Source organism: Megalops cyprinoides, chromosome 9 (genome assembly GCF_013368585.1).
Source record: "Megalops cyprinoides isolate fMegCyp1 chromosome 9, fMegCyp1.pri, whole genome shotgun sequence".
NCBI lineage: Eukaryota > Metazoa > Chordata > Actinopteri > Elopiformes > Megalopidae > Megalops > Megalops cyprinoides.
In genome coordinates, this window is record NC_050591.1 from 38,848,219 (window position 1) to 38,875,718 (window position 27,500).

The window sequence follows — 27,500 nt, forward strand, 5'->3', positions numbered from 1 at the left end:
CCATTTTACACATGGAAGTATGGATATTAAGTGTTGCGCAGCTTTTTTGGTAAAAATTAACTAAATAAAAGTACTGAGTAAAATCTGCAGAATTATCAGGCTGGCTGTCTGGCCCTGAGACCAGTCTGACCATGCAGCTGTTCAGTGTCAGTGATTTTTGCAGCTGCTAAACTCACCATGTTCTGTAAGGGAGTAAAAAACAACACCTGGTTAACGCTGGTGCTCACAGTTTAGTGAGCACTGATGTTAGATTGAATCTGGATCGAGGTGTGTCCATCCTGATTATCTGTGAGGTGGATTTGGATCACAAGCGCAAAGTTGTGCTGGTGCTAGCAGGTGATTGGCTGCTTCCCTGTGATTCCTGTTGCGCTGTGGTGAGATAAATTTGAGCCTGAGCGACGCTGTAAAGTCTGTTTTGACAGCACCTCTGTCTCCGCCTTGACCCTCCTCCACTCATTCAGGCACACTAATTACGGGGAAGGTTTACTCAGAACACCCCTAGCTGCAGCTGTAAGCAGTAATCTGTGATTATAAACCTGTTTGAAGAGGGAAATCACTCTCTGCCAATTAAAGTGCTCTGCTCAGACCTGCCCTTTCAGCGGCGGTGTTTGATTAAGAGGACACGGTTACGATGTTGTGTGCGTCTGTCTCTGACCTGGATCAGGGTCATATGCTTCCTGCTAAGAGTCCTCTTTGAAACAAGCATTTACACACAACATTGAATAATGTTTTTCAGCAGGTCTGAATAGACTGTTCCAAACCTAATATCCATTTTGATTGATTATAACAACGCTGTGGGATCCTACATATTGCAGAACATTTCTGATTTTGCACACACGGTATGAAAGCACTTCATTTGTAATATATGTGGCCTGTGAGAACACATATTGAAATGAAAGTCGTTATTCTAAAATTGCTGGAGTACTTCAGGGATGAAGGATCAAATATCAATCAGTAAAAAAAAAATCATGGAATATGTGCCCTGTTACGTGTCACTGAACAGATACAGAGTTCATCACAGAGGGTTCAGCCCTGCAGGGAGAGGCGGGACTTGTGTAGAGTGATTGACAGGTGGCTCTGTGGGGCACTGAGCTGGTGCATATTTTGCTGTGAAGGTGGGGCAGTCATTTCTAGTTCTGTATACATAATTCATATACATAATTTTAATTAACACAATATTTAATATCATAATATCATTTAATACACAGTTAAATACATTTTTACACATGGTGTATTGTGTAATAAAAGCATAAAATAGTGTGAGTGTGAGAATGGGTTGAAGGATGAGTATAAATAGATGAATATGAGAGGATGAGTGTAAACTGGCATGGCTGCCATCCACATGTAATATAATTCCCTTATATGTATTTAATAACTCTTAACACTGTATTTGTTAGATTAGTGTGTGTGAGGTATGTCTTGGCTCAGGGTCTGCTGTCCTCTTCTCCCTGACTGTATGCGTTTTTCTCTTCTTACATATGTGTTCTGCTCTAACCGCAGCAGCTACAGTCATAACCCTCTAACATCCAGTAAAACATTACAGCAAAATCGCCCAATGCCCTTTGTTTCAGCTGCTGAAATGGGCTCTGAGAAAAGCTTCCTTTTCTTTTCAAATCCTACAATCGCACAGTGAAGCAACTCGGGTGTGTTTAGAGGTTTTTTTCCATTTCCCTCCTGCCCTCTGCAATACCTTTAAGCTTTGTTATGCACTGCAAAGGTCTGCAGAATTTCAACAGATGTATCTACCTTAGCTGCTCTTTATTCTCTGACTGTCACAGGTAGTTCTTGATGTTTCCTTAATTAAATAGAGAAGATCTGATTGGGAGCTAGCTTTTGTTCTCATGAAAGGAAGCGACACTGTTTTTGTTCTTAAAATGATATGCTGTGTACATCAGAATGGGCTTTTACTGACTTTTATGAGAGCAAGCAGTGGTAGAATCAGTCACTGCTGCGTCACTAAAGCATTTAAGTGAGACACTCTCTCTCTCTCTCTCTTTCTCTCTCTCTCTCTTTCTCTCTTTTAAATTCAAATTCCAACGGAGCTTTATCAGCTTGACAAATAAAATTGTGTTGCCAAAGCATAAAAGTAAAAGTGATAAATACATAAATAGAAGTAGTGTATTTAATCATGTATGCACACATATCCACACAACTCTATCTCTCAAAGTTTAGATGTGGGGATATTTAAGGGTAAGACTTTTGACAACAGTGTAAAAATCTCCAAACTTAATCATTTCTGCAATATAGAGGACATCATTCACTGCAAACAGTTACAAATGTAAATGTTAAAAGATTATTGAATGGATTGGCAGCACGTGCAGAGATGTGTGTGAGATTTGGTAGCTGGTTCTGCTTGGTCAGCTCTAAGCCAGGAGGCATGTGGATGCTGGAGAATTCAGGAAACAGCAGAGTTTATGGGTATTTGTGTACTATGGTCTATATCCCTGTATTTGTGCAGGTGAATAGTTTATAGAAGGAAAACATGATGTGATGTTAAATCTACTTTAGAATCCTCCTAAACTTTTGAACCCACCTTTAATTTACTGAAATCTGAGGAAAGGCAGGCGGACCAGCTCACACCACGTCATCCAATCACAGGTCTGCTGAACCTGGAACGCCTGCTGCGTCAGTTCCTTATCTCCAAGGAAACACTGTCCGTGCGAATGCTGGACGACAGCCAGGACCCCACGCCGCTTCTCAAGGAGATCCGCGACGACAAGACTGCCACCATCATCGTGGACGCCAACGCAACCATGTCCCACATAATCCTGGAGAGGGTGAGTCTGACCTCACAGAGAGGTCATATCCACTCACAGGAGAGGGTGAATTTGACCTGACAGAGAGATCATATCCACTCACAGGAGAGTTTGGTCACAGTGTAATTATATCCAAGACCTTTAATCTGAAACACACATTAACATTTTCCTTCCCTGTTCCATGGAATCATGAGTGTTGTAGTTAAACCTGAGCCACATTAACCTGTATAGATCTTACTATTGATTTCTGTTTGCATGAGTGTCAGACTCAGCAAAGCAGCTGTTAACAGCAAAGACCTTCATTTAAAGGAAAAAGGGATGAAGCAAGCTGAACGCTCGCTCCCACAGTGAAGCCAAACAGCTGTGAGGATGAGGATGTAGTGCTGAATAGAGCTGTCCGTCCGCAGAGCCTCTGTTCAGTCTGAATGACAGGAGCACCATGGACATGCACATAACCGCATGAGATCATGACTGAAACAGAGCTCATCGTCACAGGAAAAGACAGATTAATGTGTGTAGCTGCGGGAGACTGACTTTGGAGCAGAGAGGAGTAGAGAACAGCTAAGGGCTTTGGGGTTTCCATGTGGACACTATATAACACTATACAAGTATGCAAGTATACAAGTATACAACACTAAGTGATTCCTTGTAGTTGTAAGTAACACGGTGTTAGAATGCAGTGCAGTTGTGTTAGGCTGCAGTGTCCAGCGGCCGGTGTGCCCTCCCATGATGCTCTCTGCTGTGCTGACGTTCTCCTAAAGGTGCCTTTTGGCCTCTCTCTCAGATATTCTTTCAGTCAGTCAATCAATCAATCAAATCGTATTTGGTTTAGGGAATTTTTACAGTGGAAATGAAGGGCTGCACACAGAGCATTTCACTGCAGATGATTCTCTCTGGAACAGTGTTGTGGGGACAGTGAAACAGTAGAGTGGTATGAAAGTGCAGCGGTCGAGACAGTGGGGTCTGTGCGGGTGACACAGCTAAGAGGAACCTTCTGCCTGCCAGTACTGCCTGTGCCTTCTTTCTTTCTCTTTCTTCTTCACGTTCTTTCTTTCTCTGCCTCCGCTCCTCTGCCCCCCAAGCACACATGCATGAATACTCACACGCACACACTCACACACACACCCTCTCACACATGAACACGTACACACTCACACACACACACCCTCTCACACATGAACACGTACACACTCACACACACCCTCTCACACATGAACACGCACACACTCACACACACCCTCTCACACATGAACACGCACACACTCACACACACACACTCTCACACATGAACATGCACGCACTCACACACACCCTCTCACACATGAACACGCACACACTCACACACACACACTCTCACACATGAACACGCACGCACTCACACACACCCTCTCACACTCACGCTCTCTCTCTCTGTCTCCACTTAATGGTAAATTCTGATGGTTGTCACAGGCCATTCCATTGCTCTGTGGTTGCCATAGAAACCCCTGAGGGATATAGTGACACTGGATACCCCTGCCCTCACTTTCAATGCTTTGCCTCGCTCTCTCTCTCTCTCTATCTCTCTCTCTGTCCCCTTCTTTCTCTCACTGTCTGTCTCTCTTTCTCTCTGCCCCCCCCGCCCGTTCCCCCTCTCTCCCTCTCTCCCTCTCTCCCTCTCTCTCTCTCTCTCTCTCTCTCCCTCTCTCTCCCTCTCTCTCTCCCTCTCTCGCTCTCTCCCCCTCTCTCTCTTTCTCACTCTCTCTGGGGTCTCTGTCTCTGTGCTGGAGTAGAGGAGAGTTGGCGGTTGTCCCACTCCTGGAAGCAGGCTGTCTCTCTCTCTCTCTCTCTCTCTCTCTCTCTCTCACTCTCCCTCTCTCTCTCTCTCTCTCACTCTGTCTCTCTCTCTCTCTCCTGGAAGCAGGCCGTTGGCTCTGCATGTTGAAGCTGCTTGCCAGAGATCGTGCTGAAGCTTGTGCACCAGCTTGAGTCAGAGGATTCAATTACATGGTCAATTGCAGTGCAAATGCTCTTTTTTAAGACCTGCTGCCAGTGTAATACCTCATGCTGCTAAATTACCCTGTATAAAACTGCACCACAGTTACCCCCTTGTTATATATATGTATCTTTTTAATTTAAACCCCTCAGCCTGGCCCTGTACAGTAAGTGCTCCATAAACTGTGCCCAGTGGTGGTGTGCTCTGTGGGTTAAACCAGCAGACTAGAGAATGCCTCTAGGGAAGAGAGGTGAGAAAAAAAAGTCAGATCTGTTCTCTTCTGCTGGAAGTCACTCTGCATGAGAGTGCCTGCTAAATGAATGTAATGTAATGTAATATCGCAACCATAACTGTGATAAGTGAAGACCATGATTCTCTTGATTTTTTAACGATATGGGTCTGGTTTGTACAGTCTGTCTGAGGAGGACACGTCTCTAATTTCGCCCATTCGTTCTCCCAGAGCACCCCATGTCCAGAGCACATCACTGATTTCCACAGCTGGGGATGGACTGGGGCAGCTGAGCTCAGATACTCAGCGGTGCCTCAACAATCTCCACCCAGGATCTGAACCCAGAACCATGTAGTTTCAAGCCTGGCCCCTAACCGCTACACTGCCCTGCGACACACAGAGACCCCGTCACATCTAAGGGGAGAACAGTGTGATCAGAGGCATGCAGTGAACAGCAGAAAAAGCGCGATTACAGCCCAGCTCTGTCAGTAACACAGAGCACAGAGCACAGTCACACACAGCCCAGCTCTGTCAGTAACACAGAGCACAGAACAGAGTCACACACAGCCCAGCTCTGTCAGTAACACAGAGCACAGAGCACAGTCACACACAGCCCAGCTCTGTCAGTAACACAGAGCACAGAACAGAGTCACACACAGCCCAGCTCTGTCAGTAACACAGAGCACAGAGCACAGTCACACACAGCCCAGCTCTGTCAGTAACACAGAGCACAGAGCACAGTCACACACAGCCCAGCTCTGTCAGTAACACAGAGCACAGAGCACAGTCACACACAGCCCAGCTCTGTCAGTAACACAGAGCACAGAGCACAGTCACACACAGCTCAGCTCTCACACAGCCTAGCTCACATACACAGGGGGATTATACAGCCTTTGCTGCACTCTCCTACAACTGTTGAAAAGTACTAGATAAGAATCAACTTGCAAATTCAGTGCCACATAAACCATTCTGAGGAATGAAGTTTAACTGATGAAGTTGTTGATCACTGTTCCAAGACTGTGGGAGAGAAGACAGGCTTAACTAGACAGATCATTGTTGAAAAATTAAATGAAGTGTGAACATGAGTAAACTGCAATGGCTGAAATGACCTGGTGTGCTTGCATTGGGTTGGCCTGACTCAATCTAACCACAAAGGGGCTTGTCTTAAAGAAAAAGCAATGATTACTTTCAATTGACAGTCTTTCCAAATACCTTTTTCTTCTGTTTTGGTAATTCATTTAGTATGTGGTATAACAGTGTAATTATCTAGCTAAGTTTTCTGTGTGACAGTCATGCAGCGCTGAATCAAACTAATTTGGTATGACAATATTGTCTTTTTCTTTCCCTCCCACGCTTGCAAACACACACACCTCAAGAAAGTTCATCTGCACCTGCTCTGCTGAAGCTGCTTATGATATTACATTAAATCATCTATCCATGCGCCAGTTACGTCAGGCCTATGTGGGAGAGATCTGAAGGAAAAGACTGTCTCCTCTTTTGTTAATGAATGCTATGTTGAGTGATGTCATATCCCAATAGTGGGGCTAAAATTAGACTCTCTATCTCGTTTGCAGGCCTCGGAGCTGGGCATGCTGTCGGTGTACTACACGTACATATTCACATCTCTGGTAAGGAGCTGCAGACGCCACTCTCTAATGGATATTAATGACATGGGTTACACCTTGTGCTAATGGTTCTGCTGAAATGATTCATATCAGGGTGATGTATGGCTCATTAATGAGGCAGGAGATACATGTTTTCCTGCTGCCTTTGGGGTGATCTCTGCATGAGGATGAGAATATCCTGTGACACAGGCTTCATCCCCCAGAGAGATGCAGTGGAATGTGAGGAAGGCCACACCGCACGCACCGTCCACGAGTGCATACTTTCCAACCGAGGGGAAGAGTGTCTTCAGTAAGAGCAAATTGCAGGAAGAGAGAGAAACATGGCTCCTTCCACAGCAAGCCATGAGGAAGGCAGAACAGCCCTAATGCTGATGATGTCTGTCATCAGCATAACTATCTGCTCATTCTCACGTTGTATTTATCTTTATTTGGTTCATACCCTCAGATGTTTCAACTGCCTGCATATGACAGCTGACAGATTAATTGTGTTTCAGTTTTTTCATCTACAAATATAACCTTTTCACCTTTTTTGCTCATCAGCAGATAAATATGAATCTGAAAGTGAGTTTTATCACTACATTAAAAATGCCTTTCTCTCCCTGCTTCCCACTGTTTGCCAGCACTTGCGGGAAACTGAGGGTCAGCACGGAGGTCACTTCACAATCAGTCTGTAGGAAGTGCAGTTAATGGCAAAGAACATCACCTTAAAGGTGTAAAATGTGCCTTTAATTTCTGCTTACATTAATATATCCCTCCAGGTAAGTGATGTATCAGTGCAGGTGTTGCATCCTTCATAACTGAAGTCAGTGGGCTGGTTGCAGATGGCAGTCAGTGTAAAGCCAGCAGTTTTAGAGAAAGACTCCTCTGAATGAACCGGTTTGGTGTCACTGCATCACTTTATCTCTGCATGTGATAAACTTCCACATTATAATACAATATGTGGTAAATTTGCTTGAAAACAGTTTTCCACTCTGCTGTAGTTGGATGTCAGTGTGCCCACCGAGGCCACTGTGTGAAGGTTTCTCAGGGTTTGTCTGTTATTGTTCCTGTACTTACAGCAGCGAGGGCTGTGTATAGCAAAGCCTCTCAGCATTACAGTAATGCCGTTAATGCTCTTACTGAATGGCTCATCTTCAGCCCTAAATGTGAGCAGAAACCTCTTCTTCAGGTAGATTACCCATCAGAAGCCCATTGTGCTGTGAAAGAACTTACTCATTCAGTGCTTTTACAGTAATTAGGAAACAAACCAAGCCATAGACTCTGTTGTTGATCATTTCTTTATGCTGTTCACACAGATAAGAGCAGCGTTTCATGTGTCTCTGCAGTGTAAGGTGCTCCTTAAGCTACAGATAGGCAGAGATGCCCTACAAAAGCACTCACTGCCAGTGCTCTCAGTGTCCGCTGCTGCATTTGGCCATTTAGCGTGTGTTACAGTGTGAGGGCTGTGTTACAGTGTGAGGGCTGTGTTACACTGTGAGGGCTGTGTTACAGTGTGAGGGCTGTGTTACAGTGCGAGGGCTGTGTTACACTGTGAGGGCTGTGTTACAGTGTGAGGGCTGTGTTACAGTGTGAGGGCTGTGTTACACTGCGAGGGCTGTGTTACAGTGTGAGGGCTGTGTTACAGTGTGAGGGCTGTGTTACACTGCGAGGGATGTGTTACACTGTGAGGGCTGTGTTACAGTGTGAGGGCTGTGTTACACTGCGAGGGATGTGTTACACTGTGAGGGCTGTGTTACAGTGTGAGGGCTGTGTTACAGTGTGAGGGCTGTGTTACACTGCGAGGGATGTGTTACACTGTGAGGGATGTGTTACAGTGCGAAGGCTGTGTTACACTGTGAGGGCTGTGTTACAGTGTGAGGGCTGTGTTACAGTGTGAGGGATGTGTTACAGTGTGAGGGCTGTGTTACAGTGTGAGGGCTGTGTTACAGGGTGAGGGATGTGTTACAGTGTGAGGGCTGTGTTACACTGTGAGGGCTGTGTTACAGTGTGAGGGATGTGTTACAGTGCGAGGGCTGTGTTACAGTGTGAGGGATGTGTTACAGTGTGAGGGATGTGTTACAGTGTGCCTCTGAGAAATGATGCTGTGCTTGCAGGAGGCTGTGTTAAAGTGTGTCTTGGTCACTGTGTGACACACTGTGCTGTGCTTTGGGCCTCTGGCTGTGCAGCAGCAGTGTGTGATATTTACACAGAGACAGGACCTCTGGGATCTGCAGCACTGAAGAACAGCATCATCACCCACCTCTGTGACAGGCCTGGTGCATGTCACTCATACTGAGCTGTATTGAAAATCCCAGTTTGATGTGATTTGGATCAGGTACTTCTGAGAGGTATGATTTCCTCATGGAGTGAAGTAAGGAGATGGTGTGATTAAGCAGAAACAGCAGAAAGGCAGATGGCCAGGAGCAGCAGTAAGGAGCAGCAGTGTGGTGTAGTGGTAAGGAGCAGCAGTGTGGTGTAGCGGTAAGGAGCAGCAGTGTGGTGTAACGGTAAGGAGCAGCAGTGTGGTGTAGCGGTAAGGAGCAGCGGTGTGGTGTAGCGGTAAGGAGCAGCAGTGTGGTGTAGCGGTAAGGAGCAGCGGTGTGGTGTAGCAGTAAGGAGCAGCAGTGTGGTGTAGCGGTAAGGAGCAGCAGTGTGGTGTAGCGGTAAGGAGCAGCAGTGTGGTGTAGCGGTAAGGAGCAGCAGTGTGGTGTAGCGGTAAGGAGCAGCAGTGTGGTGTAGTGGTAAATATAGTAGCATATGTAATGTAATATAGCATCATGGCACAGATGTGTGTTTATGGTGGTTCCTCTTCCTAGGCACTCAAGCTGATTGGTCATATATCACATGGGACTGAGTGTTCCCTTCATTTACACTCCTAAATAACAGAGGACGTCAGAGATCACACATTGACATTTGGACATCTAAATTAGGCGGACCATTATCAGATATCTCTAATGAAATGAATCCAGTCGGATAATTGCAACTATCAGTGAGAAAAGCAGTGTAGTTTCAGCTAATTAGGAGCTGGTAATTGCCTGGGTGTGATTGCAGCAGGGCTCACTCACTCCTCTCTCTTTCCTGACGAGGACTGAGATGTGCTGCTGTGAACACGTCAGAAGGTCAGGTCCCGAGATGGACAGGTCATAGATGCAGGTAGGAGTGATGGACAGGTCATAGATGCAGGTAGGAGTGATGGACAGGTCATAGATGCAGGTAGGAGTGATGGACAGGTCATAGATGCAGGTAGGATGGGTTGACAGGTTGGGAGTGTTGGTAGGATTGATTGACACATTGAGTGTAGACATGCAGGATTGACCAGGAGGGGGAAGGAGAGGGGGAATACCCATGATGCAGTGTACTGTGTTGTCATCAAGTTCCTGAAGACCTGACTTTGATAACAACCCAGCTGTTGACTTTGTCCCTTTTGTTTGTTGTGTGTAGAGAATATTTGAATGTGTAAATGGAGAAACATAATTCACTGATGCCTAGAGATCTAAACGCCACATCACTCATGTGTAATGGCTTTACAAGCTTTCTGGAAAATGGGATTTTGCTGCTGAGTATCTATCTTGGTCAAACTCTGTTCAGTGAAAAAAACAGAAGATTTTAATTCTTTTCAGCAGTGCTGTGTTCAGAAAAGAAGCACTGAGTGGCAGATTAAAAATATCTACTTCAGAGTTTACAGGCAGTAGAATGGCTACAGAAATGACCACCATGCTTAAAAAAAGGTTGGACAGTATTTATTATTATTACTGTGGTCACTGACCAAGAGACTGTACAGGCTTTACAGCTTTTAATGCTTATGAGGATATTGAAGGAGACCGGTCTGCTGCGGGGAGCAGCAGTTTCCCATCTGTGGAGGTGGAGGTACAGAGATTTTCACAGAGGTTCCCTTTAACACTGCAGGGTGGTGAAGCCCTCAGCCTCTGACCTGCTCCTCACAGCTAGCCCTGCTTGTCCTCATCCTACATGTTTTATTAAAAGAAAGTTTTGCTTCTTCACACCTCCTTACACCATATGCATGTTCATCTCCAGCTCTAGGCTTCGGTCTGAATTTGCTGTCACTTCTCTCTTTCTGCGTCTCATTTCTGCATCTTACTGAGAGTCCTGTTTTCCTCTGCGTTTCAGACCAGCAGTAGATGATGACATGCTTCTTGTAAAACCTTAAAATCAATATGATAAAGAATTGGCAGCCAGCACAGTGAGGGAAAGATGGGGGTTATGTGAGTCTGTATCTTATGCTCGTTTTTTAACAGCTGCAGGGGTCTGCCCTTGTTGCAGGCTGGACACGTTGCGTTGCTCAGGTCAGTAAAGTTACAGTCGAGAGGAATTAAACTCGTAAATGAACATGCTCTTTAATACTCAGACACACCCACAACCACACCCACAACCTCACACACACACACAGACACACATACACACACACATATACACACACACACGCACACATACTTTTTCATACGCACACCCTCCTCGACCAGCGCCTGACAGGTCAGCGCTCCACTGCGTCCCGCAGCACTGAGACTTGGTCTCTGTGCTGTTTGTGTGTGTAATCTGTTTTCTAGAATCATCTCCAGTCAGCAGTGAAAGGCAGGTTTTGTAAATTGTCTTTAAATGGCGATGTTGTGACGCTGTCATCAGAGCTGTCTTCCCTCCCAGCCGTGTTTGTTTCCTTTTCCTGCAGATCGAATCATTTAGTGGCTCATGAGGTGGAAACGGCAGCCGTTCCGCTCGCTCAGAAGGTTCGGGGGTGTCCGGGGGGGGTGTCCGGGGGGGGGGGGGGGTTGGGTTGGGTTGGGTGGGAGTCCTGGGAATTCCACCTGCTGCAGCAGTGAGGGGGGGTGGGTCACTGAAACCCAGGATACACCTCACAGCCCCTGTACCACACACACCAGCACATGAGCACCGCTGCTGCTCTGCCCGCCCTGTGCTGCAGCGTGTCGCTGTGTGGAGCTCAAGCGTGTCACTGTGTCGCTGTGTGGAGCTCAAGCGTGTCGCTGTGTGGATCCAGCATCTTTAACACATACAAAACAAAAAGACAACAAATATCTCTAGTGGTGACATTAAATGGCTGTTTGCTGGTGTCTGTGAAATGAAAAATAATTTAATTTGGAATATGAAGAGAATGCTACTTTCGTTGGTGGGGTTGAATGTCGTGCTCTTTGAGGGAGGGGCTGTTTGTGCCTAGAGCCTGAAAGTCTCTCCACACAGCAGCTGATCTGATGGTGTATGGAGTGAATGTTTAACGCTAAAAACAAGTCTCTGCACAGCAACATGTTTTGCAACCTGTCAGTTTTACATATTTTAAACCAGGAATAGAATAGATTATTGTGTATCGCCCAGAACAATATCATTAATGCCCCCCTCCCTCTCCCTCTCTCTCTCCCTCTCTCCCTCTGTCTCTCTCTCCCTCTCCCCCTCTCTCTCTCTCTCTCTCCCTCTCTCCCTCTCTCTCTCTCTCCCTCTCTCTCTCTCTCTCTCTCTCCTCAGAAAGGTAATTGCGACTGTGAATGTGGCTCTTTTATGTGAATGTAGCTGGTGCTTCGCAGCCTCTCTGTGTCAGTGCCTCTGTTCCAGGCTCAGCCTGAGCTGGCGAGTAGCTCTGCGGGTATAAAGTCTCCAAGCCCCACCCTGCTTCAGGAGGGGATGCATATCTCAACATCACACCCTTTACCAGCAGGTGCTCATATCCACTGTGACTGAGATAGTTCACCATTTTAACATTCCTTGTTTACACTGCTAGGTATTTGTTGAGGAAATGTAGGTGAAGATCCTTTACCATGCCACCTGGGACATGGACCAGCAACCAACACCTACCTGAACCTAACCTACAGTGGTACAACCTGACTACTACACCACACTGCTGCCCTGCTCCTTACAGCTACACCACACTGCTGCCCTGCTCCTTACCACTACACCATAGTGCTGCTCCTTACTGCTACACCATAGTGCTGCTCCTTACCACTACATCACATTACTGCTCCTTACCGCTACACCACACTGCTGCCCTGCTCCTTACTGCTACACCACACTGCTGCCCTGCTCCTTACCACTACACCGCACTGCTGCTCCTTACCACTACACCACACTGCTGCTCCTTACCACTACACCACACTGCTGCTCCTTAACGCTACACCACACTGCTGCTCCTTACCACTACACTACACTACACTAGTGCTCCTTACTGCTACACCACACTGCTGCTCCTCACCGCTACACCATACTGCTGCTCCTTAACACTACACCACACTGCTGTTCCTTACCGCTACACCACACTGCTGCTCCTTCACTCTACACCACACTGCTGCTCCTCACCGCTACACCACACTGCTGCTCCTTACCACTACACCACACTGCTGCTCCTTAACGCTACACCACACTGCTGCTCCTTACCACTACACTACACTACACTAGTGCTCCTTACTGCTACACCACACTGCTGCTCCTTAACTCTACACCACACTGCTGCTCCTTACCGCTACACCACACTGCTGCTCCTTAACTCTACACCACACTGCTGCTCCTTAACTCTACACCACACTGCTGCTCCTTACCGCTACACCACACTGCTGCCCTGCTCCTTACTGCTACACCACACTGCTGCCCTGCTCCTTAACTCTACACCACACTGCTGCTCCTTACCGTTACACCACACTGCTGCTCCTTACCGCTACACCACACTGCTGCTCCTTAACTCTACACCACACTGCTCCTCCTTACCACTACACCACACTGCTGCCCTGCTCCTTACTGCTACACCACACTGCTGCCCTGCTCCTTAACACTACACCACACTGCTGCTCCTTAACGCTACACCACACTGCTGCTCCTTAACGCTACACCACACTGCTGCTCCTTAACTCTACACCACACTGCTGCTCCTTAACGCTACACCACACTGCTGCTCCTTAACTCTACACCACACTGCTGCTCCTTAACTCTACACCACACTGCTGCTCCTTAACGCTACACCACACTGCTGCTCCTTAACTCTACACCACACTGCTGCTCCTTACCGCTACACCACACTGCTGCTCCTTAACTCTACACCACACTGCTGCTCCTTACCGCTACACCACACTGCTGCTCCTTACCGCTACACCACACTGCTGCTCCTTACCGCTACACCACACTGCTGCTCCTTCACTCTACACCACACTGCTGCTCCTTACCGCTACACCACACTGCTGCTCCTTAACTCTACACCACACTGCTGCTCCTTACCGCTACACCACACTGCTGCTCCTTAACTCTACACCACACTGCTGCTCCTTAACCGCACTGTTTGGATATTGCTGTCTGCATTACCCTCAGAAAGGTACTGAAAGAAAGTACTCATTACCCTGGTTAATTAGTAATTAAAGAAATCACTCACTACTATGTTTTGTGGGTTTTGGTTTTTCATTTCATCATTAATGTTTTTTCATTTCATCATCAATGGAAGTCCATTTGGCACTCAAATGTGCCAAATGCTTCATCACCTTCAACATATTAGCACATATCCACAGGAGGACTTCAGTCCACAAACCGCAGTGTCTCAGCCCTAGCAGAGCGCTTCAGACACAGGCCTGGAGTCTGATGGGGTAAACCCTCTGAGGGAGGATCAATAAGCTGAACTGAGAGCTCAGCAAGAACACGGTGTTCATTTTCATCAGCTGCCAGTGCCACTAATGCCCTACTAACCTGCCCCCTTAAATCCCATTCCAGCACTATGTGTCTAACTCCGCCCCTTAACCTCTGCCCCCTTCCTAATATTGCGCTGTGACTCCGCCCCTTTGGCCGTGGCATCCTCTGGTATGATGGCAGACTGAGTGCTCTCTAAGGCTGCAGAAACAAGTAGTTGAAATACTTGCATTTTGCAGAGGTTCATCTCAGAAACACTCAGCTGCATTCACGGCTCGCACCTCGGTGCTTGTGATCCAAAGAGGGTTATTAATTAGTCATTTGCTAAAGGATTGTTATCGCAGCAGGGCTCCAAAGTTCTCTTTTCTCAATTCTTGCATTCATACTGAGTTCCACTGGGATTGAAATAACTGGAATGAAGATATCAGCCGTTCAGTTCTGTGAAAATACGAAGTAGTTTGCAAAATTTATGGGGCTTGTGGCCCAGTACAAGGCTATGCTGTACAGAGGAAGAGGCATAATATTTATTTCATGAATGGGATATTACTGTTGTGTGTGAGGAATAATGTTATGAATAATGAATTTAAAAGGGGTCATTTATTTGCGAGGCCCTGGGGAGGAAGCAATGGGGGTTGATTTATGTACTAACAGCAGGGATTAAAACACAAGCAGGTGCAGTAGGAAACTCCTAAAAGCGCTGCAGAAATCCCTGAGAATGAAGATCTCCACATGCCAGAGCACTAAGAACAGCAGCGTGTGACCTGCACAGAAAAGCTCGGGTTTTTATAGTTATTCCAGAAAAAACAGGCAGAGGTGTGAAGGCAGTGCATGTGCGGTCAGATTGCAGACCTTCACCTCTCTGATTCCAGCTTGATACTTAGCACTGAAATGTTGTTGCTCGTTGTGCCTCAGTAAAAGGCAGCCATATTAGCCCACATTTTCAGCTCATTTCTGATAAATCTGCAGCTCCACATGCTGCTTTCTTGTCATGTGTTGCTCTACTTATTCTACTTGTTTCTACTTACTCTGATTCTACTTATTTCTATGGATTTGACAATAACTCTGAATTGGTATTTGACAGTGGTTCAGCAGTAATATGTTTCTCTCAGGAAGTTATGGTTTAATGTTGGGTGTGAAGCATCAGCACTGCAGTGGATGATGTGAGAATGGGCAGCTGCACACTGCTCACACAGCCAGCCAGACATCCAGGACAGCCTGATATCAGCTGCAGGTTCTCAGTGTGGCCTGTACCTTTACCTTTATATTTACATTTATTTATTTAACAGACGCTTTTATCCAAAGCGACTTACAAAAGTGCATACAGTAAGTATAGCGACAGTACGGGGACAGGATGTGTACAGTTCCACAATGAGACAGTTCTCAGCTGAGAGCAAGGTCTGTTTGAGGACACAGTACTATTAGATTTGTACAATTACAGCCTATAGGGCAACTAATACGATACACCTTCAAACAGCAAACTTCAACTTCAAACAGCGCAATGAGCGTCAGGGTAAAGGCGGCAACAAGAAACAATTTAAAAAGCACAGCAATTTACGACAGCACTGATGGGGGGGGGGGGGCGGCAGCAATTGTGTGCTGGGTCAGTCCAGGTAGAGTCTGAAGAGGTGCATCTTCAGGCCCAGTCTGAAGGAATGGGGTGAAGGAGCTGTCCGTAGCGAGACAGGGAGTTCGTTCCACCACTGGGGAGCGATGTAGGTAAAACGCCGATGTCTGGCAGAACGAGCACCTCCTGCCTTGACCATGCAAGGATCGAGGCATCCAGTTGCTGCTGAGCGCAGGGGTTGGGCTGGTGTGTAGGGCTGGATGAGTTCTTGGAGGTAGGTAGGGGCTGTCCTGTTGATTGCAGAGAAGGCGAGGGTCAGGGTCTTGAATCTGATCCTGGCAGCGACAGGAAACCAGTGGAGGGATTTAAGCAGGGGAGTAACATGGGAGAATTTGGGGAGGTTGAAGATCAGTCAGGCAGCTGCATTCTGGATGAGCTGGAGAGGCTGGGTGGTGCATGCTGGGAGGCCTGCGAGGAGAGCGTTGCAGTAGTCCAGTTGAGGGAGTACTGTGGCCTGGATAAGGAGCTGCCTTGCGTATGTTATCAGGAACGGACGAATCCTCCTGATGTTGTGGAGGCGGAATCGGCAGGCCCTTGACGAGCGAGCAATGTACTCTTTGAAGTCCAGGTTGCTGTCGAAGATGACGCCCAAGCTCTTTGCTGACTGAGAGGATGGTATTGTGGTGCCATCGATGGTAATGGAGAGGTCATGCAGGGGGGAAGGGCCGGCTGGGATGAAGAGCAGTTCTGTTTTTCTGAGGTTCAGCTTTAGATGGTGGGATGACATCCATTTGGAGATGTCAGCCAGGCATGCAGAGATTCTTTCGTTGACCTGGGGGGTAGAGGGAGGGAAAGAGAAAAAGAGTTGGATGTCGTCAGCGTAACAGTGATAGGAGAAGCCATGTAATTTGATAACTGAGCCAAGAGAGTTGATATAAATTGAGAAGAGTAGGGGTCCCAGTACTGAACCCTGTGGAACTCCTGTAGTCAGGGGGGTGGGTGCAGAGGTGGAGCCTTTCCAGTGGATCTGGGAGGATCTACCAGTCAGGTAGGTAGTACCTTTCCGCACAGTCTCTGATATAAGCAGGTTCTCAGTGCGGTCTGTACCTTTCCGCACAGTCTCTGATATAAGCAGGTTCTCAGTGTGGTCTACACCTTGCATACAAGCAAATGGCCAGCACATTCTTCTTTGGTTCAACGTTTGAAAGCACAGATCATTATGCCTTTAAGAAACTTATTGTTTTTAAAGTTCATAAATTTGTTAGCATCTGTTTTAAAAAGCAAAGCTTTACAGTGTGAAATGTCATTGTTTGAGAAGGTGTTTATAGCAGCAGACCCCTGGGGTTCATGATGAGACAGCCGTGCAGCTTGAGCTGGACTGAACCTCTGTTTGCTGGAGACCCTGTGTTACATCAATATTTGGAAATGAGAGGAGTCTGAGATCCCTGGCTGCTGCAGCAGTGAGGGCCAGTGGAGTGGGGACTGTAAGCAGGGCTGCTTCTCTGTAACGGGTGGTATCTTGCGTTGTGTTTACATTTACATTTACATTTTTTCATTTGGCAGACGCTTTTATCCAAAGCGACTTACATAGGTTACAGTTCTTTACAATGTTATCCATTTATACAGCTGGATATTTACTGAGGCAATTGTGGGTTAAGTACCTTGCCCAAGGGTACAGCAGCAGTGTCCCAGCGGGGATCGAACCGGCAACCTTTCAGTTACGAGTCCTGCTCCTTAACCACTATGCTACACTGCCGCCCGTTTAATTCGATGTTACGTGGGTCAGCATCACCCCTTACAGCCAGCATCATTGCCAGTTGAGCTAAAGGCAAATTGCCCTTAGCTTGTCGGCAACAATGCTACGTAGCCGCTGCAACCACTCAGCTACCTGCTACCCGTTACCTAAGGCTTTACGCAGGACTCACACGAGCTGCTCACTTCAGCTCTGCTACACCTCCTTACCTCAGTTTTCAGCATAAACACCTGAGCGCTGGCAGCTGGGGCAGAAGCAGCAGGACTGCATTTACATGCAGCCAGTATCAGCATGAACACAGTGGTTTGCCTTTATATTGCCTCAACGCTTCAGCCATTAGGGTACCGACTGTGCCAGAGGGACTGGGATTTCATTGTTGCAGGTATCCAATTTGGCAATAACATGTCAAAGGCTGGTTCAATAATATACAGGGAATAATTATTTGATAACCTGTATATAAGACTCCCTGCATTGCATTTCTGTGCTATGCCTTTGAATACTAATAGAAACTGTTTTTATGTCTGTGAGCATCACCTCTTGTCTCAGGGGCTGGGGTTTCTGTGAATGACTCTGTATCTCACTGCTCGGTCTGTGAGAATTCTGGAAGTGTCACTCAGGGTGGAGTGTAGGGGTACTGGCAGGTGTGCTATGTGGACTGGCAGTATAGATGGATTATGTTACAGAGACCTTGTGTTTGGTGTGTTTATTCAGCCCATAAGCGAAACCAATGAAGAGTTCCCCTGTTTTGTGGAAAAGACTTTGGGCCGCTCTGTCAGTCTTGGTCTGCTGGATTTCAGGTCTGAGAACAGCTGGCCTCTGCACGGGCCAAAAGGTCTTTGTGGAAAACTTCCCCTGGCAAATGAATGGGTTTCAAATGTGCTGTAGGGAAGGTAAAGCTAGTTTCTGTGGTTCCTATCCTGGAAGAGCCAAATCTGGAGAGTTCAATAGCCTTTCAAAGCAGGTTTGAGTTGGCTGAACCATAAATTTGCTCTTCAGGTGAAGAGCAGCAGACAGTGTTTTCCTGGTGGGCTGTGAGCCGTTTGCCAGTGAGGGGGTCTCCACATACACCCTCCTCCCGGGAGAGCGTGCTCAGACAGGGCCCTGAGCTCAGGGGAGCACAGCGCTGTCTCTGGGGAGCTCATTATCCCACTCTCTCTCTCAGCATCCTGTGGCAGGAGTCAGGGGGGGTCTGGGGTGGAGCCAGGGAGAACCACCAGTTTTCCAGAACTGGCACAGTGCAGAGTCACCTGTGTGTGTGTGGATGTTTCTATATGTGTGCACACATGCATGTGTGTTTATATGTGTGTGTGCTTGTGTGTGTGTGCGCGTGTTTGTGTGCGCATGTGTATATGTGTGTGTGTGTGTGTGTGTGTGTGTGTGTGTGTGTGTGTGTTTGTGTGTGTGTGTGTGTGTGCATGCGTGCATGTGTGTGCTTGTGTGTGTGTGTCTGTGTGTGTGTGTGAGTGTGTGTGTGTGTGTGTGTGTGTGTGTGTGTGTTTGTCTGGGTGCATGTACGTGTGTGTGCACATGTGTGTGCACATGTGTGTGTGTCTGTGTCTGTGTGTGTATGTGTGTGTGTGTGTGTGTGTGTGTGTGCGTGTGTTTGTCTGGGTGCATGTACGTGTGTGCGTGTGTGTGCACATGTGTGTGTCTGTGTGTGTCTGTGTGTGTGTGTGAGTGTGAGTGTGGGTGTGTGTGAGTGTGTGTGTGTGTGAGTGTGAGTGTGTGTGTGTGTGAGTGTGAGTGTGGGTGTGTGTGAGTGTGTGTCAAGCCACTTCATTTGCCAAAGTAAAGCAGCTTTCAGATGAAACAGGTGAGAGTTATGCAGGTGAGGGTTATGCAGGTGAGGGTTATGCAGGTGAGAGTTGTGCAGGTGAGGGTTATGCAGGTGAGGGTTATGCAGGTGAGGGTTATGCAGGTGAGAGTTGTGCAGGTGAGGGTTATGCAGGTGAGAGTTGTGCAGGTGAGAGTTATGCAGGTGAGGGTTATGCAGGTGAGGGTTATGCAGGTGAGGGTTATGCAGGTGAGGGTTACGCAGGTGAGGGTTGTGCAGGTGAGGGTTATGCAGGTGAGGGTTATGCAGGGGAGGGTTATGCAGGGGAGGGTTATGCAGGTGAGGGTTATGCAGGTGAGAGTTGTGCAGGTGAGAGTTATGCAGGTGAGAGTTATGCAGGTGAGAGTTGTGCAGGTGAGGGTTATGCAGGTGAGAGTTGTGCAGGTGAGAGTTATGCAGGTGAGAGTTATGCAGGTGAGAGTTGTGCAGGTGAGGGTTATGCAGGTGAGGGTTATGCAGGTGAGAGTTGTGCAGGTGAGAGTTATGCACTAAATACTCTCAGTGCCTCAGTTTCTCCAACATGCAATTTTTGCTTTAGTTACTCACATTTATGACATTTTTGAGTCTATGTGTGTTTTGATATTATAATTATTGTTATTTTGTTGTTGTAATTATTAACTTGCATGAAGTACTGTACATGAAGTATAAAGTACTAATTTAATGCAAAATACAAATTCCAAAGTTATAGTATTGTGAAGAGCCAGGAATGAACAATCCCAGAACAACAGTGTGAAGGCAGTGCGCCTCATTCATCAGAGTCTTCATAATAACGAGTGCAGTATGACAGGGTCACATTGGATGCATGAAACGCTCTTACCCTCCTTCATATGGTGATGAATCCCAACTGTTCTTAAATTAGATGCTTTTACTTTTTCCCTTTTCAATTACTATTTGACAAGTAAGTGAACTGCAGTATAACCTGCTCATTTGATTAGTTACTCAATAGGTTTATTTGTTCATTGCAAATTCATTTTTGCAAAAAAAGAAAACATGATTTGCTCAAACGTGATTTTGTGTAAGTGGTATGAGTGGTCTGGAACAGTTGTAAGATTCATTTGAAGAAATTTATGAATTCAGAATGTTTTTCCGATTGATGGTACACATGCTAGCGTTGGCATGCTTGCAGTGACTCTGGCCCAGTGTGGGTACAGACAGAGGCAGCAACACTCTGAGATGCTGATGACCCACTGAGGGTGGATTCCTCACCTGCAGAGTAACTCAGACTCCTGTCTGCAGAGACCCTGATCAAACGAGACAGAGAACAGAGAGAATCACACAGTGGAGCTGGAAAGGCACAGAGGCTCGTTCACAGCGAGACTGAATTCAGAGGCTTTCCGTGAGCGTCATTTTATTCTTATATTGCTCCTCATCACTGAGGCAGACAGGCCTTTGTTTAAACTCAAAGCTCTCTGAAAGGATGCAAAATAATGGTGTCATTTCTAAATGGAGTGCGCTGTTTGTGGAAAAAACTGCCAGCATCAATTCCGGTCTGTATTACAGTGTAACTTCAGTACAGCTTCTGTTGGGCGATCTTCTGTTACAGTCTTCTGTATTTTATTCTTTAAATAAGGGCTCCCTTCCCTCTCTCTCCTGCTCACAGTTTTTCAGACATTCTCTTCTTCTTTATCCTGCCTTCATCCCTGTAATTCTCTGCATATTGTGTCCGGTCTGACCTGAAACGCGGCCTCAGTGTGTCTGTAGTGAGGTGGTCTCAGCCCGGTTTGACCTGAAAGGCGGCCTCAGTGTGTCTGTAGTGAGGTGGTCTCAGTCCGGTCTGACCTGAAACGCGGCCTCTGTGTGTCTGTAGTGAGGTGGTCTCAGTCCGGTCTGACCTGAAGGGCGGCCTCAGTGTGTCTGTAGTGAGGTGGTCTCAGTCCGGTCTGACCTGAAACGCGGCCTCAGTGTGTCTGTAGTGAGGTGGTCTCAGTCCGGTCTGACCTGAAGGGCGGCCTCAGTGTGTCTGTAGTGAGGTGGTCTCAGTCCGGTCTGACCTGAAGGGCGGCCTCAGTGTGTCTGTAGTGAGGTGGTCTCAGTCCGGTCTGACCTGAAGGGCGGCCTCAGTGTGTCTGTAGTGAGGTGGTCTCAGTCCGGTCTGACCTGAAACGCTGATCTGTGCCGTTATAGAGCTGGGCGTTGTGGCCTGTCTCATGTGCAGGGTTTGGCGGTGCGTCTGTGTGAAGTTATCAGAGGGCCCCTCCCCTCCCACCCCTCTCCGCCCCTGCAGACCCACAGATGTGACCCCCTGACAGGTCCTGTGCTTTAGTGAGGGATTTTTAACTCTGTAGGGAGGGCAGGTTATTTTCCGTCATGTACATAGTGCAACTTTGGTACTGGGAATATGAATTCTGATATATTTAACATACAATCTGTTCAGAAATGAAACAGCTGTAAATATATTACACATTTATTATACAAGCTATAGTTTGTGTGCTCACCCTGTTGTCTGATGTCTGATGACGCTGACTGCCTGACTCTTGGCTCGGCAGGAGTTCTCCCTGCTGCGATTGGATGATGTGGCTGACCGGCGGGTGAACATCGTTGGCTTTTCCATCTTCAACCGCACCCACCCCTTCTTTCAGGACTTCCTGCTCAGCCTCAATCGCTCATGGCAGGAGAACTGTGACCACGCCCCCTTCGCGGGGGCACCGGTGAGTTCAGAACCATGTCCAAGCGCAAAACTACGCCCCATGTAGAGCCACGCCCACACCCCCACAGATAGCCACACCCACACTCATTCACTCTCTCACCATCATTCACAATCACTGCTGTTCAGTTGTTCTCACAGAGTGTGTAACTGTAACACACCTGCTGTAGGCTGGAGGGGGCTTCACACAGCTAGAAAGGTATCCATGTTTTCACTTGACTTGTTTTCTGGCCTCCAATCTGCAATAGCAATCCATTAATAAGGTTTATTGAGATTTTGTATTGTAATTAGGCCTTTAAGGAAGATTTTGAGAAATCAATGCATGTTGTTTTTGGAGGGCGGAGTGCTCTCTGGTTTCTGTGCTCCTCATAATGAGGTCTCATCTTTAATTTATCAGAGGCTGTTTGGAGTCTGGCAGAGCTGTACAGCAGACAGACCCCAGTCCAAACTTACAGGCAGATTTCCTGCTGAACGGCTGCCAAAAAAAAGAGCACTGTGTTCCCATTTCGTGGTGCTTTTAGAGTTTCCAAGGTTTAAATCATAAAATATGAAAAAACATTGATACACAGAGATATAGAGGTTTCTGCTCCTGCTATGTGATATGTGTGGACCAGACCATTTTATAAGCCTGCAGCTTTTTGGGGGGGGGGTCTTTTAGTGAAAGTGGTTTCATTTGTGTGTTCTACAGAAATAACTCTCTGACTCATAAAAAAAAATGAAAAAAATCATAACTCATAAAACATCTTGTAATGTAACCTGAGTTTCTGGCTTTCTGAACCTCAACCTTTGGCTTCCGACCATCACATCAGCCTTGTTTCTGACAAGAAACACAGAAAATATACCAGGCAGAGAAAGAGTAACTTTTACAAACAGGGGTCTATGGTCAGAGTCTTTATGTGACGTCAAAGCGGTATTTTATGTCCCTTTGTGTTATTTCTAGCTTGTTTGAAAAGGTTTAGTCCCCAGTAAGTGCAGGTTAGTGTCAGTGGGCTCTGCTGCTCGGGGGCGGGGCTGGGATCCTGGGGTTCAGAGCCTGACAGTACGGCCCCTGTGTGCCCCCAGCTCTCTGCTGCCACTGTGGGCAGGGTGAGGAATTGCAGCAGGAGTGCGGGGGGAATTCAGAGCGGTCGCTGCACACAAAGATGAAGCTAAACTCATGGGCTCTAATTGGCCATTGAACTGGGAAAAGACCAGATAGCCAGGTCACCTTTCATCAAGGTCACCTTTCACCCACACCCCATCTTTCACACGCGCATACACACACACACACATACACACACACTCCCATCTTTCACATGCACACACAAACACACATACACACACTCCCATATTTCACACACACACACACACACACACACACACACACACACACACACACACACACACACACACACACACACACTCCCATCTTTCACACGCACACACAAACACACATACACACACACTCCCATATTTCACACACACACACACACACATACACTCCCATCTTTCACACACACAGTCCCATATTTCACACACACATACACACACACTCACATATTTCACAGACACACTCCCATATTTCACACACACACACACACACACACACACACATACACTCCCATCTTTCACACACACAGTCTCATATTTCACACACACACACACACACGCTCCCATATTTCACACGCACACTCCCATATTTCACACACACACCCAGTTTCAGTTTGAGAGAGGGGTGGGGCTCTCCAGTTTGATGAAGCCATCTTTCTGATCTATCCAGATCTCCTTGCGTTGCCATGGCGAGTGTTGATTACTGACAGGGTTTGCCCCTCCCCCAGCTGTCCTCTGCACTCCTGTACGATGCGGTGCATGCTGTGGTGTCTGCCGTTCGCCAGCTCAACCGCAGCCAGAGTGTCGGAGCAACGCAGCTCTCCTGCAAGTCCTCCAAGATCTGGGAGCACGGAACCAGCCTCATGAACTACCTGCGGATGGTGAGCCCCCCTGCACCTGTCATCTGAGAAATAATCTGCATCAAACCCATGTTTCATCAATACCAGCACCAAATGTACCACCACCAGTGCCAATGCCAAATGTTTTGTTTAGTTACGATCAGTCAGTTGATGCAATGCCTTTTCACCACATTAACACAAAGACTGCACCATATTATGGGAGGAGTTAAATGTGTTAAGTGGCAGAGCCCTATGATAAGGGCAGGTAAATGTGATGCGGCTTTAATGCTGTGCAGTGCATGGGGCTTCCCCCCCGCCAGGCCTCAGGCAGCGTACGGCACATGGCTGTAACACGATGTGCTTGTCTCTCTCTTGGATAGGTAGAATTGGAAGGTCTAACTGGCCACATCGAATTCAACAGCAAGGGCCAGCGCTCCAACTATGCCTTGAGGATAATGCAGAACAGCAGAGAGGGCCTAAGGCAGGTAAAGTAACACACGTGTCACAGGTAGCTCACCTGGAGAGCCCACCTGGAGAGCTCACCTGGAGAGCCCACCTGGAGAGCTCACCTGGAGAGCTCACCTGGAGAGCCCACCTGGAGAGCCCACCTGGAGAGCCCACCTGGAGAGCCCACCTGGAGCTAAAGAGGGGTGTGTGAGGGCCTGTGTCATACCAAACACGAGACAGGTGTGGGGTCACCATCTAACCCTCCAGAACAGCACAGTGTCTTGCTGCACAGAGTACTTCTGCATTACGTCATATTAAACTGCACCCTGAGCATGCTGCAGTTATGTACATAACGTACATACGTACATACGTAATGTGTTATTGATGTTATTAATGTTATTGAATGGTGTTATGCTCACACTCACTGGTCTGGGAGTGTTAGTCTGGTCTGACACTGTTAATCATTTAAAGTGAATGGATACACTTCTGTTCAACTGTGATGGAAGCGGCTCTGGATAAGAGCATCTGTTAAATGCATGTAATGTACTGTAATGATGTGACACTGAGTTTCCCCTGTAGCCAGCAAGCTGGGTTGGCTACCCTTTAAACTGTAGGGAACGACGCTGTCAAACAGGCATCTCAATGGTCATGCCGATCTTTCTTTTCAAATGACATTGTTATAGTGCTCAGTGTTACATTAAAATTATTTGCTCATTAGCTAGTTATTGTTTTCAAAGAAAAAGAGATTTCACCAACTATTCACTAACCTCAGGAACAGGTAGTACCTACAGGTCATATGACAATTTATGACATAATAACAGAACACCAGGGATCGTTATCTACAATTGACTCAAACATAAAATTCAATGCATGTTCAATAGAAACTGGGTTTCCTGTTTATTTTTGTTGGACTTGTCTGTCCAGTTCCCGTCAATGTTGTTACACACAATGGTCACTGTGGAGCATGACCTCTTCAGTCTTTTCCTACAGGGAAGCATTGCAGAGAAAAAAGAGACTGAAGTACCCAGTCAGAATATGTGAAAACAATGCAGCACCCTCTCATTTTGGGTAAACTCCACCCCAAACAGGCCTCTCCCACACAGGAACTTAAGTGGCATGTGGCTGAATGCTCTTAGTAGTAACAGAGCTGTAGAGGCATGCAGCTCTCCACAAAGCACTTAAGCAGGGTTTATGTGTGTGTGTATCAGCCTGTTCATGATCTAAACAACTCATTATAGTGTAACAACATATAGCAATAATATAACAGAATTAGATTTCACATAAATGATACCCTTTAAATGATGCTTAGTGTACACTTTACACACTGCTATGTACACTGTAGGCAAACTCGTAGACAAGTAGAGACTGGTAGAGTAGCCACTCTGAGATGAACTGGTACATCTTATCTGTTTTAGGGGTTTTTAAAGGATTTTTTCTGTTTTAATCACATCCAGCTGTTTTGGGGAGCTTCCTGTCCTGGTTGGAAGTGTCCTTTCCTGGGAGCTATCTTCCTGTCATGGGAGCGCTCTTCCTGTTGTAAGCCGAGTTTCATTACTGTGAAGGATGCATTGGTACAATGTGTTAGATGAACACTCCCACTGGGGGTGTGTGTGACAGGGCAGTGTGTAAATACCTCCCCCATATGAAATCCTGCTTATGCCGGGTGGTACAGAGCATCTAATAACAGAGATCAGTGTCATAACCAGCCTTCTGCAGGCACCTCCTTTGACACTCATCCACAGTCATCACCTTCCAGCACAGAGCTGGCATTTTGCCCTGATTTTGACCTGACATTTGGGAGAGGGGTTGATGGGTGGTTGAGTCCGGTGCTTGTAGTTGTGGTGTGTGTGTAATTGGCTCTGAACTTCAGCTCCCATCCGCCCTTGTAAGAAGCCTTTGGTGTTGCTCTGCGTGTTGAAGGCATAGCGTTTTCAGCTGTGCTGAGGGCTGTATTTGACCTGCATTTTAGCCTCTGCTCATTACATGAGCAAAAGAGTTGCCTGGGAGCCACCAATGGAGCCCAATAATTAATGAGGAGGTTGGCCTCAGTTTGCAGGAAAAGCACGAAGTGTTTTTATTCTGATAAGGTTTGTGGTGTAAATTGAAATTTAGCTTGTTGCGAAAGGTCACCTGTTGAAATGAAATAGACCACGCTGACCTTTCGCTATGCCCTTTGGCTGACTCTGCGGTCATTACCCAAGCAGTGAGATAGCAGGACAGGATGAGCAGCCTTTCTGTGCTGGAAGGGAATTTACTCGTATTTTCATACGTTTCTGAGGAATGAGTCTGTAATATTGCATCGATTGTGTATTACAGCTTTGTCCCTGTAGCAGCTGCAGTAATTGCCTCAGTAATTGCTCAAGGGAACAGGGTTAAGAAGAGAAATGGTTAAGGCAAGTTGAGAGCAGTTTATCTATGAGTGATTAATGCATACTACGCACTGTGACATTGGAGTGCTGTCTGAAGGGCACAGGGAAAGGTCATTCACTAACCTTTTTTTCTTTTTCATAGTAACTAAAGTCTGTGCTTAAATTATTGTATCAGTCACATTCCCGAAAACCTCATATTTCATTTGGATGAAAGAATTTTTCAATAATGATGATAAATCATTCCTCATAATCTTGTCATAAACAAAGCCTGGCAGCATGTACATACACACACACACACACACACACACACACGCACACACACACACACACACACACACACACAGACACACACATATATATAATTTGTATATATATCTTGCTTGTAGATGTTATTTACTAAGGTCTCTGATGAGAGTAAAATATATCAGTGTGGCTCCCGCTTATAAGGACAGGTCCTCTTAAAATTAAAATAGGCCAAGCGAATTTTGGAGTCTTGTAGTGTTTTGCATCATAAAGAAACCCTTTTGCTAGTGAATGTTCCACAGTCATATTGTGATGAATGATCTGCAAAGAGAAATGGGAAGCAGCACTTCCACAGAATGCACAGTGGTGCAGCAGCCTGGTGGCTCTTGCTCCTGCAGGGAGCTGCAGGGAAACAGCTCCTCACCAGCAGCGCGTGCATCAGCTGATATGGGTGGGGTGCAGCAGACAGCGCTTCACTGTGCAGGACTCACGTGGACAGTGCTTCGGGATCACCGGGACATTTCCCGGTGGCCT

At 46.9% G+C, this 27,500-nt stretch overlaps 1 protein-coding gene across 1 annotated transcript in view; it reads left to right on the top strand.

Moving 5' to 3' along the window:
- The window catches only part of LOC118783209 (glutamate receptor ionotropic, kainate 4-like), a 148,309-nt gene that overhangs the window by 94,213 nt on the left and 26,596 nt on the right, over positions 1 to 27,500 (top strand). Inside the window, exons 6-10 of the mRNA XM_036536963.1 lie at positions 2,599 to 2,777; positions 6,532 to 6,585; positions 21,822 to 21,983; positions 23,797 to 23,949; positions 24,288 to 24,392. Coding sequence (XP_036392856.1) covers positions 2,599 to 2,777; positions 6,532 to 6,585; positions 21,822 to 21,983; positions 23,797 to 23,949; positions 24,288 to 24,392 — 653 coding nt within the window. The remainder of the gene's footprint in view (positions 1 to 2,598; positions 2,778 to 6,531; positions 6,586 to 21,821; positions 21,984 to 23,796; positions 23,950 to 24,287; positions 24,393 to 27,500) is intronic.